The sequence below is a fragment of the Mesoplodon densirostris genome, chromosome 17, assembly GCF_025265405.1.
Source record: "Mesoplodon densirostris isolate mMesDen1 chromosome 17, mMesDen1 primary haplotype, whole genome shotgun sequence".
Taxonomy (NCBI): Eukaryota; Metazoa; Chordata; class Mammalia; order Artiodactyla; family Ziphiidae; genus Mesoplodon; species Mesoplodon densirostris.
In genome coordinates, this window is record NC_082677.1 from 23,709,212 (window position 1) to 23,732,145 (window position 22,934).

The 22,934-nt window shown below is 38.1% G+C and overlaps 1 protein-coding gene across 1 annotated transcript in view; it reads right to left on the reverse strand.

The window, feature by feature from the left end:
* Window positions 1–469: 469 nt before the first annotated feature.
* DNAJC15 (DnaJ heat shock protein family (Hsp40) member C15) overlaps window positions 470–22,934 on the reverse strand; it is a 65,835-nt gene continuing 43,370 nt past the window's right edge. Inside the window, exons 5-6 of the mRNA XM_060080039.1 lie at window positions 21,231–21,301; window positions 470–698 (exon numbers count right to left, since the gene is read on the reverse strand). Coding sequence (XP_059936022.1) covers window positions 628–698; window positions 21,231–21,301 — 142 coding nt within the window. The 3' untranslated portion in view covers window positions 470–627. The remainder of the gene's footprint in view (window positions 699–21,230; window positions 21,302–22,934) is intronic.

Consider the following 22,934-nt stretch of genomic DNA (forward strand, 5'->3'; position numbering starts at 1 on the left):
TTCCTCACAGGGCTCATTTTGTAAACCTTTAATCATTTTAGTAGCTCTCCAAGTTCTCATGCTTCAGCTATAGGGTCTCAGGGAGAGCAGAGTTCTTTCCTAACCACTGCTTTACAAAACACCATTTAGTAAATTCAATCAACTTTCAAATCACTTCCCCAGGACGGCAGTCAGTGTTTGGTCTCAAAATATTTAAAGCACCTTACATAGGCAGAGTACTAAATTCCTCTGAGGAAACAAGGGACAACATGAGCATAAATATAAGCAGCAAGAAATTTTCTACCCATCGCTCACAAATTCCAATTATATTACCGATGATTATACTTGTATGGGGGGTTGGGGGTGGGTGGGAGGAATTTGGGACTAACAGAAGTCTTAAATGTATGACTATCAGAGAGAGGAAGAAAATAAGGGGGAAAGATCAGTGATTGAATTTTAACGTGTTCCTCTGAAAGATAAAACAAAGATGGATTGTTCATCTTTTATTATTATACAGCTTAGTAGTGGAAGAAATGATTGTGGTCACTACATGTATGAAAATTATGAAGGTCATGATTTAGATTAACTTGCAGGACATTTTTTATAAGGTCCCCCTTTTTCTCCTTCAGAGTGGTCCTTGAGCATCAATCAATGTTTGGTGGCTGCTTCTAGCAAGTCTTTTGCTTCATTAATTTTGGTTGCTAAGTAAGGAGATCCACCTGAGAGGACAAAGAAAAGTAAATGGATTAAAACACACTTCATTATTGACACTTTTTAAAGTCTCAAATGAAATATAATACTTATGGAGTACAGACTTAGAGTCACTGTGCCCTAACACAAAATTGTCAGTTCTTTTTTAGAGTTCTTCACAATGAATTACTGCTAATGCAAAGAGCAAGAGGAAAATTGAGGTGAATTTCAAATTCAGAATCAGTATAAATCACAAATAGATGCTATTTGACATACAAAAATACTGGCCCCAAAACTGTCACGTTAAAGCTATTTAAGCATCATACTCCTTCTAACTTCTAGTCCTGAACACTTTCATTGCTTAACACTAGAACTAGCAATCATATTACAGTTCATGAGTCCCTTTGTGTTTGTTTTTATTTTTTTTCTCCCCTTGAGTACAAATGATCTATAGCTGTTGAAAACATCATAAGACCTCAGTAGCTCACAACGAACCAAAAACATCTAGATAGCATTGGTGTGTATATTGTCCTGACTTTATCCAGGCCTTTTACTGATATCATACCACCCACTTTAAAAAGGAAAAAGAAAAAAAAAAGGGGGTAGGGGGGAAGAAAGCAGGGAAACAGAACAGCATAAGGGCAATGCTGAAGGAGCTATATTTAGCTTTTTACCCTTGAGGATATCACTGACATTTTCACATCAAGATCTGAATGGCTATAAACACGTATGGATTATCTCACAGAGTGCCCTTGAATATACAAAAAGAATTACAAATGAAATCGATGCAAGTTTCCATATGCACTTGATTATGAAATAAACTAACTTAAGGATTATCTTTGAAAATGATCTCAGAATTAGGTAATGTCAATCTTGGTAACAAGCTGTTTAAATTTTGAGAGTTACCAATGTAATGCCAGGCATCTTGTATATCCTCAACAAACACTAATATATTAATTGAACTCAAACATAACCTTTAATTGATTGATATGCATTCTGGATATTTAAATCACTGGCCATAATATGCTCATTTAGCAGAAAGAAAAAAAATCAAAGGCATGGAAGATCGAAAGTCTCATTAAACATTATATTTATTGATGGCAATATTAGAGGAAAAAAATTGACAGTTTATTCAGAATAACATTGAATTACCCTTCACCTTCTTTTAATTAGAGGGACACTGGACTTTTCAATTATGTGCATGGTAGAAACTTTGGGTTCGGCACTCATTCTACCTTCCTAAAACTTAGAAAAGCTCCTAAGCCTAAAACTACGATTCCTATATTCTCTTCAAGTAGTGTTTGATTCAAATTAGGATCTATCAGTGAGAGGCAGTCTTGTGAGGTTTGAAAGGCTGAAGAGAAAGGTTTTCTTGCTGGGCCTCTTTATTACTGCTGCTAGCAAGTGAAATCATGGTGTAGTAGTGATGGCCGCAACTGTACTTTCCGTACAGTTCTAGTGGCAGTCCATGAGGTAGTCAATGAGTAGCTCTCCTGACAGGGCAGCTCTGTAATTACTAGGGGAGCCATTCTTGTAAGCCAAGTCTAAAACGTACTCCTCCTTTAGACCTCCCAACAATTTGTAACCATTCATTCCCTGCACTAAATGCTCTCCTGCTTAAAACCTCTGGTTTCTGGCACTGAATCTTGACTAATATAAAATATATAGGATACATATCCTTTATTTAATGGAAACAATACAGTTTTGAATCTTTCGATCCTGCTCAAGTTTCTTGGGGGAATCATCTAGATTCCATTTAATTAGAATACTCACCCTCTGCGCTTCCCTGGTGGCGCAGTGGTTGAGAATCTGCCTGCCAATGCAGGGGACACGGGTTCGAGCCCTGGTCTGGGAAGATCCCACATGCCGCGGAGCGGCTAGGCCCGTGAGCCACAACTACGGAGCCTGTGCTCCACAACAAGAGAGGCTGCGATAGTGAGAGGCCCGCGCACCGCGATGAAGAGTGACCCCGCTTGCCACAACTAGAGAAAGCCCTCACACAGAAACGAAGACCCAACACAGCCATAAATAAATAAATTAATTTAAAAAATAATAATAACAAAAAAAGAATACTCACCCTCATTCTTGATCTCTGAACCTTTGTACTTTCAGTAAATACGAGTGGAGCTCTTCTGCTTTGGGCTATCATGAACTATCAGGTTTTAGACCAACCCTCCCATTAACACCAACTAGAAGACTTTAATAATGTTCAAACACATCAGTATGAAAGCACGGGAGGTCTACCAAGTCATCCAGGTCTTGAGGGCCAAGATACTGGCGATGAGGAAATGCACTGTGATGAGCCCAATATTCTGCACTGCTTTATCTCTTCAAAGAACCAGGCACAAAATAGTATATACTATACAATTCCACTTACATGAAACATTAGAAAAGACACAACCTATCTATAGTGTGAGAAAGGAGAATGGTGACTGTCCAAGTTGGGGTAGGGATTGGCAGTGAGAAGGGACACCAAGGAACCTTTTGAGTTTCGAAATGTTCTATGTCTTCAGTATGTTACTGGTTACATGGGTGTATACATTTGTCAAATCTCATCAAACTGTGCACTTAAATATACATTTCATTGTATGCAAATTATATCTTAATATAGTTGATGAATTAAAACCAGCAAACTATATGTTGGTTATAAGAGATCATCTTTTAAAGAGTATAAAAAGGCATACACAAATGAAAATAAAGCTGGCATTGGTATGCTAATTATCAGATGAAGTACACTTTAAGGCAAAATGCAATACTAGAGATAAAGTGCGAAATTTCATAGTGTTAAAAGAGTCAATCTTAAATTTGAACATACCTAATAACATAGCTGCAAGATATATAAGGAAAACACAGAACTAAAGGGGAAAATATACAAATCCATAATCAGTGGAAGATTTAATATACCACTAGCAGAATTAGACAAAAACAAACACTAATAAGAATATCAAAAAGTTGAATAACATGATGAACAAACTTGATCTAAATGACATACTTAAAAGTCTCCACCCTACAACTGAAGAATACACCTTCTTTTAAACGGCCCAAGCCACATTCAAAAATCGTAAAACTTTGGGAAGGTAGTCAGAAGTGTTGTGAATGATGCAAAAACAAACAAATATCAGCTTATCAAATCAGACTAAATTCACAACCAAGTTAGGTTTATATCAGAAATCCAACACTGGCTTCAACATTAGAAAATTAATCAACGTAATTCATCACATTAGCAGAATGAAGAATACATGTATAATCATTACAACAAATGCAGAAAATGTACATTCACAATAAAAACTTTCAGTAAGCTAAGAATACAGGGAAACTTCTTTTATGTGAGGACTTAAAAAAATATAGCAAATATCATACTTAGTAGTAAAATGTTGAAACCTTTGGCTCTGATATCAGCAACAAGAAAAAAGATATCTATTATCATTTCTATTTAACACTTCATTGGAGGTTCTAGCCATTGAAATAAATGCCCTAATCTATTGCCCACCCCCCCACCCCCCGGCCCCTGCAAAGGATTGGAAAGAAAGAAATTTTCATTCTTCACAAATGACATGACTAAGTATGCAAGAAAACCAAAAGGCTCTAAAGACAAAACCATAGAATTAATAACCAAATTTAACAAAATGGTGGATATGACAGCAATATACACAAAAACTAACTTTTCATGCCCTAGAAATAAATAACTATATAATATAAACGTTTAAAACAACACAGTTTATAACAGCATTTGAAAAATCAATACCTAGGACTAAACTTAACAAATTATGCATATGACTACAAATTGAAAAATCTCATTGAAATTAATTAAAGCTGACCTAAATAAATGAAAGGATGTCTTGTTCACGGATTGGAAAAATTCACTATTGTAAAGATATCAATTTGCCCCAAACAGATCTACAGATTCACAGCAATCCCAATCATAACCTAGGAGGTTTGTGTGTGAATTGTGCATGTGCACATGCAAATTGATGAGATAGTTCCTAACATAATAAAATGTACAGGGCCAAACATAGCCAAAAAATCTTAAATGACAAAAAATGTAAAAAATTTACATTACCAGGGCTTCCCTGGTGGAGCAGTGGTTAAGAATCCACCTGCCAATGCAGGGGACACAAGTTTGAGCCCTGGTCCAGGAAGATCCCAATGCCGCGGAGCAACTAAGCCCGTGTGCCACAACTACTGAGCCTGCGCTCTAGAGCCTGCGAGGCACAACTACTGAGCCCACCTGCCACAACTACTGAAGCCCATGCGCCTAGAGCCCGTGCTCCACAACAAGAGAAGCTACCGCACCACAACGAAGAGTAGCCCTCGCTCACTGCAACTAGAGAAAGCCTGCACACAGCAACGAAGACCCAACGTAGCCAAAAATAAAAAAATAATAAATTAATTAATAAAAGAAAATTTATTGAAAAACTAACACTGGATATACGTTGACCTCAATGAAGTTTGATGACACTATCAATTCATACTGTCCAAAAATCACTGGGGCTCAGCAAACCCACGATCAAAACCACTGTGATGAGCATAGTAACTAGGCATTATTCTAATATAGTATTTCATTTGGTTCCTCCAACTATCCTTTGTAGTTGCTCAATTCTTATTTTCATTACATAAGGAGACTGAATCACAAAAAAGTTTAGTTACTTGCCCAACACTAGCCACAGAGTTAAAATGAGGTGGAGTCAGGATTCCCAGGAAGGTTACCACACCACACTGTCTCTCACTCTCTTTACAAACTTCTTTGCTTATTAAATTCCTACCATGTTAAACATTTGGTTGTTATAAACCTTTTCTACTTTCTTCAAGCTGGTAACCCCATCCCAGGTCCTCTTCCTTCTTAGGAAGATTGAAATCATGCCTTGTGGTTTACTTTTAAAGTATATGTCTATCTACTCATTAGATAATAAATACTTTGAAGAGCAATCATGTCTTAGATCTCTCTGTATTATCAGCACAGCTCTGAGTACACAGAAGGGAGTCAAGACGTGTCCTTGATGGGGAGAAGGAAGTGATGAATCACTATTCCCTTATTTCTTGCATCAAGTACCAGTTTCAGAAAAGTAAAATCACTCCAGAGAGACAGAAAACAGGATAAACAAGTGTGTTACGAGTGCATGCTTTAAAAATAAATATCTGCAAAACATCTGGGTAAAACAATCCTAACCAGCACAAGAGAAAATAAGCAAATATTCTACAACTAACGATTGTTACAAAGTTAGGTACAGGCATACCTTGTTTTCTCATGCTTTGTTTTACTGCACTTTGTATACTGAGTTTTTTACAAATTGAAGGTTTGCAGCAACCCTGTGTCAAGTAAGTCTATCAGTGCCATTTTTACAACAGGTTTATTTTTTAATTAAGGTATGAACATACATTGTTTTTTAAACATAATGCTATTTCACACTTAACAAACAACAGTATAGTGTAAACATAACTTTTGTATGTACTGGGAAACCAAAATATTCGTGTGACTTGCTTTATTGCAATATTTGCTTTATTGGAGTGGTCTGGAACTGAACCTAGTATCTTTGAGGTATGCCTGTATAATTTATTACTAATGTGAGTTTCACAGAAAGTACACCAATGTGAGGATTAAGAATATATAAGTTCCTTTTTCCCTTGGGTCTTCCTTATGCAGATCCATATATTCCTTAACTCTCGTTAAAACCTATGAATGTCTACATCCCAAATCTGTAAGACAGAAGTAAGAAGTATTGCCATCTGCTGATTTGAAGGGTTCTTAAAAGCCACCCACCCTTCTTAAAAGAAAGATGTTAAAATCACATAGGAGACTCACTTCTCTGAACTTCAGAGGAGTTCCACTGATCTGCTCCCCAGTGAAACTGGTGAAAACTATATAATAACCCCCAACCATCTGAAACCTCTAAACTGTCTTAAAAACAAAAAGAAAGAAGAAAAATCTACTAGAGAAGATCTGTGAGAAGTCAGTAGGAAAGGCAGGAATCTGTGGTAAACGGCTCCCTCCTATGCCCCTCCCAGCTCAGCAAGGCAGAGACTCCATGCTGGACTGCTCTAGCAGGAACACAGGCCTCCAGCTCTCCCCAGGTCCTGGACAGAGGGCTTTCTTTCTGGGAGGAGCAGGACGGACCTTCATATTTCTCTTCCTACTCCCAGTTGCCTGGTGCTGAGGCTCAGTCACAGGAAAGTAGAACAGGGGCTCTACCGTGGACATGGCTCCCTCAGAATAAATACTGGGACCTCAACAGCTCTTTTCCCAGCCCACAAGGCATGGTGGTTTCACACCAGGAGAGGCAAGCCGAGAAGACCTCTGGCTACTTCACTAAAATCATCCAGCCAGTTAATAAACAAATAATAACAACAAGCTAGCCTGGGGGGTGGGGGGTGGCAAACCAATACCCAGAGCTGCTATAATACATAATCTAAAATATTCCGTTTCCAACAAAATAGTTCAAGGCATGTAAAGGAACAGGCAAGGATGACAGTATGACCCACACACACATCATGAAAAAAGGAGCAACAGAAACCACCTCTGAGAGGGACCAAGTGCTGGATTTATGGAAAAGGATTCCAAAGTAGTTATTATACATTCACAGAACTAAAATTAACAAACAAACAAACAAATCACTAGAGGGGCTCAAGAGTAGATGTGAACTGGCATAAGACAGAATGAGCAAACTTGAAGATACAATGATGGCGATTATGCAAACTGAAGATCAGAGAGAAAAAGGGATGAAGGAGAAAAAAAACAGAGCCTCAGAGAAATGTGGGACATCATAAAATCCATAAAAATACATGAAATGGGAGTACCAGGAGAGGAAAGGAGAAAAAAAATCTGTAAAGATATACTGGCTAAAAACTTCCCAAGTTTATTGAAAAACAATAACCTACACATCCAAGAAGCTCAACAAACTCCAAGTAGGATAAATTTAATAAGGCCTAAAACACACATCATTAAAAAATGCTAAAAGTCAAAGACAAGGAGAAAATATAGAAGGTAGCAATAAATTAATTAAAAAATGAGGTCATTAGACTGAGGTGGCTTTAATGCCTTAGTAGACTACATAATCAAACTAAAACCTAAGGCTATAAATCTTTCAACATTAAGAAATTAAAACCTGAGGACAACTAATCACAAACGGCCAAATAGACTTTTCCAAGTAAAGCAAATGCTTACGCTACAGCCAATCAAGTTTGACTTTGCCTCTTCTCTATAAAAATCTTTCCACTAGAGGGCTCCTAACCACTTTCGGTTTGGTGCTGCCCAATTCAAATCAATTTTTGCTCAAACGAACTCTTAAATTTTTTAATATGCCTCAGTTTATCTTTTAACGGTAGCAAGAGAAAGACAATGTCACACTTATAAAGGAACCCAATAACATAAAAAGCTAACTTAGCAGAAACAATGGAGGCCAGGAAGGCAGTGGTGTAACATAAAGTCCTCAAAGAAAAAACTGTTGACCAAGAATGCTATACATTCAGCAAAGCTGTTATTCAGAAATGAAGGTGAAATAAACATTATCCTAGATAATCAAAAACTGAAAGAATTTATTGTTAACCGATCCACTTTAGAAGAAATACTAAAGGAAATTCTTTAGGCTGAAAGAAAGTGACCTCAGATGGTAATCTGAATTTACATATACAAAGAGCACTAGTAAATGTAACTGTGTAATTATAAAAGACAATATAAATGCCTATTTTGCTTTCTTCTCTTAACTGATTGAAAAGGTAACTATAAAAAAATGCATAAAATGTACTGTTTGGTCTGTAACACAGAAATATAATACATGCATAATACACATGCTAGTAATAGCACAAAGGTGTATAGGAGCAAAGCTGTTACAGATTAAGAAAATAACAGCAGACAGTAATGATTCTAACACTGTACTGTTCAGCTTGTAACATTAGTAGATGTTATGTGTATAACAATAATACCACAAAAGGGGGAAAATGGGAATAGAGCTATATAGAAGTAATATTTCCATATATATTATAAGAGTTAAGCTAGTATAAATCTGAAGCTGATTCTGAGAAATTAAGATGTATATGGTAAACCCTAGAGCAATCACTTTTAAAAACCCTCAAAAATAATGAAATAATAAAATCAAAATGCTACATTAGAAAATATTCAGTGCAAAAGAAAGCAATAAAGGAAGACTAACAGAGGGGTAAAAAAGACATGACATGGAAAACAAAAAGCAAATGCAGGGACTTCCCTGGTGGCACAGTGGTTAAGAATCTGCCTGCCAATGCAGGGGACCCGGGTTCAAGCCCTGGTCCAGGAAGATCCCACATGCCACAGGGCAACTAAGCCCGTGAACCACAACTACTGAGCCTGCACTCTAGAGCCTGTGTGCCACAACTATTAAGCCCACGCAGCACAACTACCGAAGCCCACGCACCTAGAGCCCATGTTCCGCAACAAGAGAAGCCACTGCAATGAGAAGCCCGTGCATTGCAACAAAGAGTAGCCCCCGCTCACTGCAACTAGAGAAAGCCCACACACAGCAACAAAGACCCAATGCAGCATATAAATAAATAAAATTTAAAAAAAAGCAAATGTAGACATAAATCCAACTATATCAATAATAAAATTACATGTGAATGGAATAAGCTATCCAATCTGTCATTAGGTTGTCGGGTTGGATTAAAAAAAACATGACGGGCCTCCCTGGTGGCGCAGTGGTTGAGAGTCCGCCTGCCGATGCAGGGGATACGGGTTCGTGCCCCGGTCTGGGAGGATCCCATATGCCGCGGAGCGGCTGGGCCCGTGAGCCATGGCCGCTGAGCCTGCGCATCCGGAGCCTGCGCGTCCGGAGCCTGTGCTCCGCAACGGGAGAGGCCACAGCAGTGAGAGGCCCGCATACCGCAAAAAGAAAAAAAAAAAAAAAAAAAACATGACCCAACTAAAGGCTGTTTACAGGAGACAGATTTTAGATTCAAAAACACAAATAGATTGAAAGTAAAAGGATGGAAAAAGATGTATCATGAAACACCAACCACAGACAAACAAGAATGGCTATACTCATGAGACAAAATAGAGTTTAAAACAAAAAAGTGTTACTATAAATATGTATGCTCCTAACAACAGAGCACCAAAATATATGAAACAAAAACTAAGAAGAATGAACAGAGAAACAGACAATTCAACAATAAGAATTAATGCCCCACTTTCAATAATGGATAGAACTAGACAGAAGATCAACAAGGAAGCAGAAGACCTGGACAACACTTAAAACCAACTGGACCTAACAGACATCTACAGAACACTCCACCCAACAACAGAATATACATTCTTCTCAAGTGCACATGGAACATTTTCTAGGAGAAACCATATGGTAGGCCATAAAACAAACATCAATAAATTAAAAGGATAGAAACAATACATTATGTTCTCCAACCACAATTGAATAAAATTAGAAATCAATAGCAAGGTCAAATTTGGGAAATAAATACTTACAGGCCATAGCTTAAGTAGTGCTTAGAGAGCAATTATAGTTGTAAGTTCCTGGGTTAAAAAAAAAAAGATCTAGGGACTTCCCTGGTGGTCCAGTGGCAAAGAATCTGCCTTCCGATACAGGGGATGCGGGTTCGATCCCTGGTCCGGGAACTAGGTTCCCACATGCCACAGGGCAGCTAAGCTGCACGCCACAACTACTGAGCTCGAGCGCTGCAAAACTACAGAGCCCATGTGCTCCGGAGCCCACGTGTCACAACTACAGAGCCCATGAGCCCTGGACCCTGTGCACCACAACTAGAGAGAGAAAACCCGCACACCACAACTAGAGAAAAGTCCATGCGCTGCAATGAAGAAGCCTGCACACCACAACAAAAGACCCCACATGCTGCAACGAAGATCCTGCCTGCCTCAACTAAGACCTGACGCAGCCAAAATAAATAAATGAATGAATGAATGAATAAATAAATTAAATTAAATAAAAAAGAAAAGAAAAAAAGATCTCAAATCACTAACCTAAACGTCAGCCTTAGGACACTGGAAAGAGAAGAGCAAACTAAACCTAAAGCAGGAAGCAGAAAGGAAAGAGTAAAAATTAAAACAAAAATTCATGGAAGAGAGAATAGAAAAATAATAGGGAAAATCAACCAGCCCAAAAGATAGTTCTTTGAAAAGAAGTCCTTAGCTTGTTGATTAGCAAAACAAACCTTTAGCTTGTCTGACCAAGAAAAAGAGAAAACAGATTCAAATTACTAGAATCAGAAATCAAAGAGAGGACATTACTATCATACCTTGCAGAAATAAAAGTAATTATAAAGGAGTACTATAAATAACTATTTCAACAAATTAGAAAACATATATAAAATTAGACAAATTCCTCAAAAGACACAAATTACTGAAACTGTCTCAAGAAAAAATGGATAATCTGAACAGATCTATTACAAGTGAAGAGACTGAATCAGTAATCAAAAAACTATGCAAAGAAAACCCAGGCCTAGATGGTTTACAGAAGGGGAGGGAATGCTTCCTAACTCATTTTACAAGGCCCATATTATCTTGATAACAAACCAAACAAAGACATCACAAGAAAACTATAGATCAATATTTCTTATGAATGTGAATACAAAAAACTCAACAAAATACTAGCAAACTGAATCCAGCAACATACTAAAAAATTTTGTACACCATGACTAAGTGGGATTTATCCCAGGGATGAAAGATTGGTTTAACAGCCAAAAATCAATTAATGTAACCCACTACATCAACAGAATAAAAAGCAAAAAACAAAAATAACATAACCTGAATACGTGCAGAAAAAGCATTTGACACAATCCAACATCATTTCATGATAAAAACACTCAACAAACTAAGAATAGAAAGTAACTTCTTAACCTGACAAAGGGCATCTATGAAAAAGCCACAGCTAATACCCCACTTAATGGGGGAAAGATTGGGTGCTTTTCCATAAGATCGGAACCAAGACAAGAATGTCCCTGCTTACAACTTCTTCTCAACATTGTGCTGAGCTTCTAGTCAGGGAAATTAGGTAAGGAAAAGAAATAAATTGCATCCAGATTGGAAAGGAAGAAGTAAAAAAAACTCTATTCACAGATGACATAGTTTTATATATAGAAAACCCTACTGAACTTACCAAAAAAACTACTGGAATAAACAAGTTCAGCAAGGTTGAAGGATATAAGATCAATATATAAAAATCAATGATATTCCTATACATTCACAATGAACAATTCAAAAATGAAATTAAGAAAATAATTCTAGGGACTTCCCTGGTGGCCCAGTGGTTTAGAATCCACCTGCCAGTGCAGGGGACTGGGTTCGAGCCCTGGTCCGGGAAGATCCTATATGCCACGGAGCAACTAAGCCCGTGAGCCACAACTAATGAGCCCGCACTCTAGAGCCCGTGAGCCACAACTACTGAGCCTGCGCTCCACAACTACTGAAGCCCGCGTGCCTAGAGCCCATGCTCCGCAACAAGAGAAGCCACCACAATGAAAAGCCCGAGCACCGCAACAGAGAGTAGCCCCCACTTGGTGCAACTAGAGAAAGCCCGTGCGCAGCAACGAAGACCCAATGCAGCCAAAAATAAATAAATCAATAAAATATAATTTAAAAAAAGAAAATAATTCTATTCACAACAGCATCAAAAAGAATAAAACACTTTAGAACTATAAAATATTGGTGAAAGAAATTAAAGAAGATCTAAATAAATGGAAAAATATCCCACGTCCATGGATCAGTAGATTTAATGTTAAGATGGCAATACTCCCTAAGCTGACTTACAGATTCAACACAATCTCTATGAGAATTCCCGTTGACTTGTTTGTAAACACTGGCAAGCTGATTCTAAAATTCACATGAAATTGCAAGGGACCCAGAATAGCCAAAACAATCCTATAAAAAAGAATAAAGTAAGAGGAGTCACACTTCAAAAAATTAAAACTTCTTACAAGGCAAAGGTTATCAAGACCGTGTGGTACTGGTACCAAAGACAAACATACAGATCAATGGGACAGAACTGAGGATTGGGAGACGGGGTGCGGTGGAGCTAAAGGATGATAAAGTTGCCTTCTGAGGTGATGAAAATGTTCTACAATTGACTGTGGTGATGGTGGTACACATCTGTAAATATACCAAAAACTACTGAATTGTACACTTTAAATGGATGAATCATACGGTACATGAATTATATCTCAATATAGCTGTTTAAAAAAAAAAACAACACATAGAAGGCTCTGAAGAATACTTTGAGTCTGATTCAGTTTATCAGACCCTTATAGAGAATCACAGAAACCTAGGGTTGGAAGAGTCTTAAAGGGTTCTTACCTATTACACAATACATCAATACCTCCTATTACATCACCAACAAACTGTCCTCCAACAGTTTTGGACCTCAGATTACCTTTACTGCTTTGCTTGAACGTCACTTTTTCCACTGCTGTAGCTCCAGTGCCTAGAACAGCGCCTAGCTCCCAGCACGTACTTGTAATTGATTACTAGTTGACTGATATCTCATGAAGGGGAACTAGGATAGCTCCAACTACAAGCACAGTCTTCCTTATAGAGGTCCAATCTTCACTGCTCATAGTTTCTTCTAAGTGAACATAATTCTGCCTCCATAAAGGCACAGAAGAGAGACTTCACATATTCATACAACATTTTAAGTATTAGATATTGCATAGAAGTCCTCCAATGTTCTCACGATAGCAAGGCTTCTTATTCATTATTCCTTCACCCCAAAACCTAGGAGTTACCCTTCTTCATTTTTACTACCCCCAATCCATGAGCTTTGTTGGCCTTATCTTCAAAATACATCCTGAACTGGACCATCCTTTACCTCCTTCGTTACAAAACCCATAGTGTAAATCAACGTCATTCTTTCTTTGGTAACAATTTTCTCTACTAACTTCCTTGCTTCCCCTCTTGACATCCTATAGCTATCTTTTCTCCATAGCTGCCAAAGCAGACTTTCTCATACGGTAAATCAGATCATATCATTCCCATTACACTTAAAGGTAAAAGCCAAAGTTCTTAGCATTAGCTCTCCAGCTACATCATCATCTGGCCCTGGATGTTCTCTCCAATCATATTTCCTACCACTTTTCTCCTTCTCACTACACTCTAGCCAGTCTCCTTACAATTCCAGAAATACACAGTATGTTCTCATTCCAAGACCTTTGCACTTGATGGTCCTTCTGCCTAAAATACTCTTCTTAAGATTTCTGCATGACTTCCTAGTCCCTCAGGTCTTTGCTCAAATATCATCCCCTTACAGAGAATTTTAAGATGATACAAGTGATACTGCAGCTGCCTGCTCTCCAGCTGCTGACCTCTACCCCTCCCCCACTCGGCTTCATTTTTCTTAAAAGCTCTTATTATCATGCGACATTTTTCATACTAGCCTTTTCTGCCTAACTACTCCCAAAACTTAGTGGCTAACAACAACAATATTTTTTTTTCCCTCACTATTCCATGGATTAGCTGGGCAGTTCTTCTGAGCTGGGTCAGGTTAGCTAGGGCTGGATGGTACAGGGTGGCCTCACTGGGACTTCACCTGGGATGGCTAGTCCTTACTCTCAACTTGGCCTTTTATCCTTCAGGAGGCACAGACCAACCTGGTCTTCTTCACATGGTAGTCTCCAGGTTCTAAGAGGGGAACGGCTGAAGCTGCAAAGCTTCTTGAGGCCTAGACTCAGAATTCATACAATGTTACTTCTGCTATATTCTGTTTTGTTGAATGAATGAATGACTACTCATATGACACTGCTTCCAGCTCCTCAACATCCTGTTTGGTTTCCTCTGAACACTACTTAGTTTGTCCATGTCTTCCAAAACCTAGCATCCAGAAAGGGACACAAAGTTCTGGACAAGATCTAACTTCAGCTCAGTACAGCTGGGCAATAAATATTAGTTGAAAAAGTGAGTGACAAGTACAGAAGATTGTGGTAATATTCAGTCTCATAATACAGATACTGTGTGCCCTTTAATGCAGCTTAAGAATGCACTGGCTTATTTCTAGTGGCTTTTACACCGTTGAAACTTATAGCCTTTAAGATCAAATATACCCCCATGGCTCTTTTTCATTTGTAACACTGCCAAGTCTCTGCCCTATATTTACACAATTGATTTGGGGGACCTAAAAGAACATTACATTTAACCCTGCTGAATTTAAATTTAATCTCTTCTAATTCATCGATTTCTCTAGTTGATCATTTCCACTGACACACTTTTTGGTCTGAGACGAAAAAGTTTGAAAACTGTTGCTTTCATACAAAATACATGGCATTCAAAAAAATAATTACCTTGTATACCCAAAGAAGGCCTGAAAAGGGAGAAAATAAGTTCCTAGAGGAGTATTAGGAACCCCTGGGGGTCCACAGTGCACGCCTTGCTAAGGCTGCTATACATCAATGAGAATGAACAAATGACTGCTCCACATTACAATACGGATGAATCGCACAAAGATAATGTTGACCCAAAGCAGCCAGATGCAAATGACTAGACATTCAAGAGACAAAGCTAGGGCTTCCCTGGTGGCGCAGTGGTTGAGAGTCCGCCTGCCAATGCAGGCAACACGGGTTCGTGCCCCGATCCAGGAAGATCCCATACGCCACGGAGTGGCTGGGCCCGTGAGCCATGGCCGCTGAGCCTGCGCGTCTGAAGCCTGTGCTCCGCAACGGGAGAGGCCACAACAGTGAGAGGCCCACGTACTGGGAAAAAAAAAAAAAGAGACAAAGCTAACCTATGATATATACATCAAGATAGTGGTTCCTTTTAAGGTTGAGGTAGACTGAAAGGGGTCTTGAAAGTACCCCATACTTTTCAGGGGTATGGTGATGTTTTCGTCCTTGATCTGAGGGCTGTTTATATGAGTATGTTTGTAAAAATTTATTTAGATATATATTATGATGTGAACTTTTCTGCCTGTATTTTCTACTTCAATACAAAGAGAACCTAAAAATAAAACAGAGATTGAGGAGAAACATAATCTCTTTAAAAAAAGGAAATCGAATTACATCACTCTACTGCTTAAAACCTGACAGTAACTTCCCACTCCATTTAGAATAAAGTTCAAATATTGGGTCGGCCAAAAATGACCCAAATATTGGGTCATTCGGGTTTTTCTGTGACATCTTACGGAATATTAATATTATACAAAACCTATAGTGTTTCATTACCATAAAGCAGACTGTTTTCAAACTCTGGGCACCACCTCATCTCATGCAGCTTCTCCCCTTGCTTATTACACCCCTATCACACTAGTTTTCTCCCTTAAGCACAATAAGTTCTTTCCTCCTAGGAACACACTAGTTCCTTAACTTTCCAACCACTCTTCACATGGCTAGCTTCTTTTCATCCCTTAGACCTCCTCAGAAAGGCCTCCCCAATCATCCCATGTAAAGTTGCCTCTTTCCCGTATTCTATAATCTCAGGCCATTGTGCCCTTTATTGCACTTATTGCAATTTGAAATAGGTTTACTTGTTTCTTGTCTGTCCCTCCACTAGAATGTATGTTCCACGAGGACAAGGATCTAGTTACCCTGTTTTACAGTTTTTGGGGTTTTTAAAAATTTATTTATTTTATTTTTATTTATTTTTGGTTGCATCGGGTCTTCATTGTGGTGCACAGGCTTCTCATTGCGGTGGCTTCTCTTGTTGAGGAGCATGGGCTCTAGGCGTGTGGGCTTCAGTAGTTGTGGCACACAGGCTCAGTAGTTGTGGCTCATGGGCTCTAGAGCACAGGCTCAGTAGTTGTGGCACACGAGCTTAGTTGCTCCACAGCATGTGGGATCTTCCTGGGCCAGGGCTCGAACCCGTGACCCCTGCATTGGCAGGTGGATTCTTAACCACTGCGCCACCAGGGAAAACCCGCCCTGTTTTACAGTTTAAATCCCATGATTTATTAGCACAATGTTCTGACACCTTGTAGAAGTTGAATAAATAATTTCTGAATGAATAAAAGAATAGTTTCAGGTCATTTCACATCAAGCTAATAAGTCTTTTAAAATTTTGATATGATCATTATATATTCATTTTCACAACACTATTTTACCTGTGCATTTTATTTGTATGCCTTCTTTTTATTGATTTGCTTATTCATTCACTCATAAAAAAATTAGAATTTATTAAATGCAAACACATAGGTTCTAAAGATAAATAAGCCGTGTTCTTTACTTTTTTTTTTTTTTTTTTTTGCGGTACACGGGCCTCTCACTGTTGTGGCCTCTCCCGTTGCGGAGCACAGGCTCCGGACGCGCAGGCTCAGCGGCCATGGCTCACAGGCCCAGCCGCTCTGCGGTATATGGGATCCTCCCGGACCGGGGCACGAACCCGCGTCCCCTGCATTGGCAGGCAGACCCTCAACCACTGCGCCACCAGGGAAGCCCAAGCCATGTTCTTTACTTTTAAATATCTCACCACTTATCAAGGAAAATTAATATGTGAGAAAACAAAATATACAAAGTCTTAAATCTAATTAAAATGTTGAAATGAAGGGAAATGAAAGATGAGCCCTCTAAAACAAATAATAGTCTAGTACATCTATCAAAAAAGGAAATTGAGCTAATTAGGCATCACGTTTTCTTAGTGATTCCATGTTGACTCTTAGTGATCATATCTTCCTTTTAGTAAATGTTTGAAATACACCTTTTAAATGCAGTATATTGTAATAAGTTGTAATATATTATTACCAGGGCTTCATGTCAAATTTGGCTTTTTTTACAATAAGGGTAATTAAGGAAAACCCATTCAACAGTATAACTACTTTGACTTGTTTTTAATCCCAATATTTAATTTAATTTTGATTTAAACACTATTAAAGAAGAGAGAGCATTATATGTTTATTGAAAGGGGACATACATGGAAAAAAGACTGAGAATGTGCTGCGGCAGGCAGATTTCAGCTAAGTGTAAGGAAGAACTTTTTAGTAGTTACTGCTGCCTATCAGAGCACTGCTTTGCAAAGCAGGAAGCTCTCCATCACTAAATATCTTTAAGCAAAGCTAACAGGGCATTTTTCCCAGGATGGAGCAGAAAGATTTAGTAGGCAGCATTGATTAGATCAGTGTCCTCAAACTATGGTGAAGCACTTCTTAAAAAATTTTCTTGGATGTCACAGCAGTGTCAAATGGCTATAAAGATTTCTGAATGCTTACTTTTGACTTCAGTTTTTGATTTGTTGCACACAGGTAACAAACTGGCCTGGTATGAACAGGCAAACTACACTTTGAGAAGCACTGGATTAGACAGTCTATGAGAGATCTCTGAGGTTCTATAGTTTTTCAAACTTACCTAGTCTGTCTTCCTATTTTAATATCAAACTACTGACTTCATAACAACTAATCGTTTTCTCCAGTAATTTAAAAAAGTATAAGCTAAAAGATATTCTAAAAGCATTAGATCAAAGAGCTGAGACATTTTTACCGCATTAACCTTTTATCTCACTAAAAGAAAAGGCAAAATTTACTTTTTTTTTTTCAAAATTTACTTTTTACCAAAGCACATCTGAATGCTCATTTAAAACTGGTTACAAAAAATTTATTTCCAGTTATTTCCCACACCTAATATTCTGGTGTCACTTTCTTTGCACAAGCTAATAATGAAATATGTAACAAGTTATCTTGATCACACATTTGAAGTTCTGCTTTGTTTTACCAACTGGTAGCAAAACCAAGAGAAAAGTCACGTGGGGGTGGGGTGGTGAGAGAAAGCATATGCATGAATTTCAGAAGCACTGGGTGGAGGAGTCAAGTGTTTGCAACCACCTATAAATAACACTCAGTGGTGACCTGGCCAAGCAAATACGGTAAAGAATTGTAAAAAGAGCAGGCAAAATTGAGAGTTGCCCGTTCTCATACTTCCCCAAATATTCCTAGCTTTTTCTCTGCAAGGCAGACATTTTCATTTAAAATCTATTATCTTCTTATAGAGACAGATTGTACCAGGTGAGGAATACCCTTATCTAAATATAACTACTGTAGAGTTAGAAATCAGAAAATATAAACCATTGTGAAAATAAATAACAACAACAAAATCCATTATCTTCTTCCCATTAAAAATGAAGCAAAACAAAACAACCTTCCTTCTCAAGAGATAATTTCCAGATTTATGAGCTATCATCTCCCAACTCCATCAAACATGAATTTTTTCCCCTCAAGTAGTTGCAATATTCCTTAAATCATCATACTTGTACTAGAGCAGGAGTTCTTAACTATGAGAATATGGATGGGTTTTAAGAAGTCTATGAACTCTCTGAAACTCCAGATATTATAAAATTTTGGGTGAATGAGCAATTATATGGACAAGATGTCTACAGTTGTCACATTTGTTGCTGACAACTGTTGATTAAAAGCATCTTTCTTAGGTTAAAAATGTGATCCGAATAGAAATATAAGGTACGGGTTCTTAATTAATTGAATAGGTATATAAAAGTATTACATTATATCATATATCCAAAAAAAGCTTTAGAAATAAATCCTTTCATTTTGTAGATGATAACATTGACATTTGGAGAGGTTAGGAGAGTGTTCAAGGCCATGCTTCTAGCTAGAAGGCAGAAGATGAAGAAGAAGAATGCTGGTTCCTACTTCCGGATCCATTCCCTCCCACTATGCCACCAATGCAAGGCCAGACTAGAGGATACTAGTAAGCACACTAAGGGCAGCCAACAACCCCAATTCTGATAAATATACAATCTCAGAATAAATCAAGTAATTCTTTAAACACTACTGGCTCATAACATATATAAACATTTTCTATATTTTACTAAAGGTATCTAAAAATATATATTCTTTTAGACACATTTTAGAGCTCACTTCCTTGCCAGTAGACACAATCAACAACTTGTCAGTCATCTGAAATACATGAGTGCTTGATCCCACTGCAATCAACAAGAGAAGGGCATACGCTTGATAAACTCCTCCCTCCCTCCCTTCCTCCCTCCCTCCCTCCCTTCCTTCCTTCCTCCCTTCCTACCTCTCTTTAATATCTTTATTCCCTCCCTCCCTCCCTTTCTTTAATATCTTTATTGGAGTATAATTGCTCTACAACGTCCCCATATCTCCTCCCTCATGTCCCTCCCACCCTCCCCATCACACCCCTCTAGGTGGTCACAAAGCACCGAGCTGATCTCCCTGTGCTGTGCCGCTGCTTCCCACTAGCTATCTATTTTTCATTTGGTAGTGTATAGATGTCCATGCCACTCTCTCACTTCATCCCAGCTTACCCTTCCCCCTCCCTGTGTCCTCAAATCCATTCTCTATGTCTGTGTCTTTATTCCTGTCCTGCCCCTAGGTTCTTCAGAACCATTTAAACACATTTCTTTCTGAGTCAATTACTCTGAAAGCCCACAATGCAAAGTAAATTAGTTGAGTGGATCTTTTAGTAACTGTTGAAGCTGTTTAGAAATTTTAAGCAAAACCTCTTTTCAAAGTTTATTCTCTTGTTTATTCACACTAAAGAATAGCAAGTGCAAAAACCAAAGGAGATGATATTTAGTGAAAAGAATTTTTATAGTAAGTAATTAAGTGAGAAAGCTGAAAAAGAATGCCTGATTTTGGAGTCAGGATGGGTAGAAATGCAAAATTTGTTTTTAATTTTTTTCAAAATAATTAGAAAACTGAAAGTCTGTAAGAATCCAAGAAACCCTTCACTCTCTGCCCCCTCCCTACTCCCCTACTTCTGACTTCTGAAATACAGTGTAACCTTCTGCCATCTGTTATTTTAGAGCAGAAACAGTAATAAACATATGGGCTTTCTCTCTCAAGCAGCTGTAGGGTAGTTAAAGTTATAATAATTGTCTTTCTGTAAGATAAATCTACATTTAAAACCTGGCCAGTTAAAAAAAAATAGCTCAGCCTCAGAGCCTTCCAGAATAAAATTAAGAAATTCAGAATCATCTGTGACATACTACATTAAGAGATTTAGAGAATATCCTCTAAGTCTTGTACTTTTATGTGTAAGGTTAAACAAATGTAATTCATGATGCCCAAATCAGTCAATACAGTCAAAGAGTCCACAATTCATGTTTCCTCTTTCTCCATCAAAATGCTAGGAGCCTCGGGACTTCCCTGGTGGTCCAGTGGTAAAGAATCCACCTTCCAATGCAGGGGACGTGGATTCAATCCCTGGGCGGGGAACTAAGATCCCACATGCTGTGGGGCAACTAAGCCCACACACCACAGCTACTGAGCTCATGAGCCTCGACAGAGAGCCCGTGCGCCACAACTACAGAGCCCACGTGCCCTGGAGCCCAAGCGCCACAACTAGAAAGAAGCCCGCGTGCCCCAAAGAAGATCCCGCGCGCCACGACAAAAGACCCTGCATGCCACAACTAAGACCTGACGCACCCCAAAAAAATAAAGAAAATAAATAAGTAAAATAAATAAATATTTTTAAAAGAAGATTAAAAAATGCTAGGAGCCTCGAACAGGGGTTAGATACTCATATATAGAAATCGCTAAGCTTTCCAAAACTGATAACTATAAGTGCATCACTTTGGTGGGTCACTGAACTCCAGTCTAAAGGCTCATTTATTTATAAGAAAAATCACAACACGTGTGACACATAAATTTCCATTTCAGCTATATAACAGGAATTTTACCTACCTTTATCTGGGTGATTCAAAATCATGATTCTCCTGTGAGCTGCTCTAATCTTGGCCTTGCCGGCAGATGGGCTGTAAAAAGAAATTAAAGTGCTTGTAATAAATAGTGTCAAATGCAGATTATAAATTAATGGTTTTATATGAGTTTTAAGAAATTAAAAACTAATGAGAATTTCACCATCTTGTGGATAAATATGATATTACAGCTTGTCACTTCATTCTACCAACCATCAAAATAAATCATATTCAATGCTGCATGTACTTTCCTTCAGTCCTTATTCTCAATTAAAAAACCATATACACAATATATAGGATAGGAGAAGCATAGCCTGTAGACTATTACTGTGAGTTTGAAAATTTATGCTTCAAGCTCTTTGAGGGGAAGGCAGTACATATAATGTAACAAACAGGTATTTGAACTCTAGGGCTACCAGACTTCAGGATTTTAATCCCAGCACTGCCATGAAAGATGGGGTAGCCTTGGTCAAATTTTTTACCCTCTCTGAGCTTCAGTTTCTTCATTGTGAAACAGGGCTAGGAACAACATAGTCCTCATAGAGAAATTACAAGGATTAAATTAGTTGATGCCAACAAAGTGCTACAGCAGTGCCTGGTGTGTAGCAAATGTTCCATAATAGTTAGCTTTTACTATTATTATCTTTCAACAGAACATCTCAAAACCCTTCATAGCTCATAATTTATTTAGCTTTGTGAGAAACCTATGGGAAAAGCTTGGCTGTTAGAGCCTATGCTCTAAACAAAAATTAAAGGAGAAAGTTAAACAAACCTAAAATTATTCCTGCAAAACCTAATTTATCCAGTACTGGAACTCCTTCTCTCTAGTACATTTTCCAGGTAAGGAAAAAAATTAACACTAATAATAACAAGATCCTGGTGTTCCTACTTAATATTTAAACTAGCTTATCTAAGCTGCTTTTCTGGACCTCAAATGGAACTAACAGTAGCTGACTCAAAGTACACAGTGGTTGCTGTGAAACTCAAAATAATCTATATGGATGAACCACACTGTAGGGGCTAAACGCAGGAACTTTTAGAGATATTCAGACACAGGTTTAAATCCATCACTCATAATCTATAAAGCTTTGTCTTGGGACTTCCCTGGTGGTCCAGTGGTTAAGACTCCATACTTCCTCTTCTGGGGACACAGGTTCGATACTTGGTGGGGGAACCAAGATCCCACATGCCGTGTGGTGCGGCAAAAACAAACCAAAAAAACACTTTGTCTTGCTTACTTGAACTCTCTGACTTATAATTTTCTCACAAGCAAAATTTTCTCATAAGCATACCTCCTAGGATTATTTTAAGGACAAGTTAGATTATATAAGCAAAAGGATGAGCATGACCTGGCATACAGTTAGTGTTCAAAGAATAGTAGTTATTATCATGAACATAAAGAATGTTTATGAAAATGTATTACATTTCCTACTTTTTAAAAAATGGGGTATAAATAATCTAATCTATCGTATCTTGAATGACTCAAAAAGCATTATCATGAGTATCAATTAAGTGCAAAGAAACTCTCAAGGTCTGCAGAGGTTTGCTTGCCCTTCTCCTAAATGGTCATAAAATGCTATCCATTTAAGTTCTTCTGTCTGTTTTGAACACTGCCTTCCTTGCTGTCAGTTGTCAATCCTCAATTCTGCCAGTGTTCTAGTCTCTAGCTATTACTTGCCAGTTACTTGCT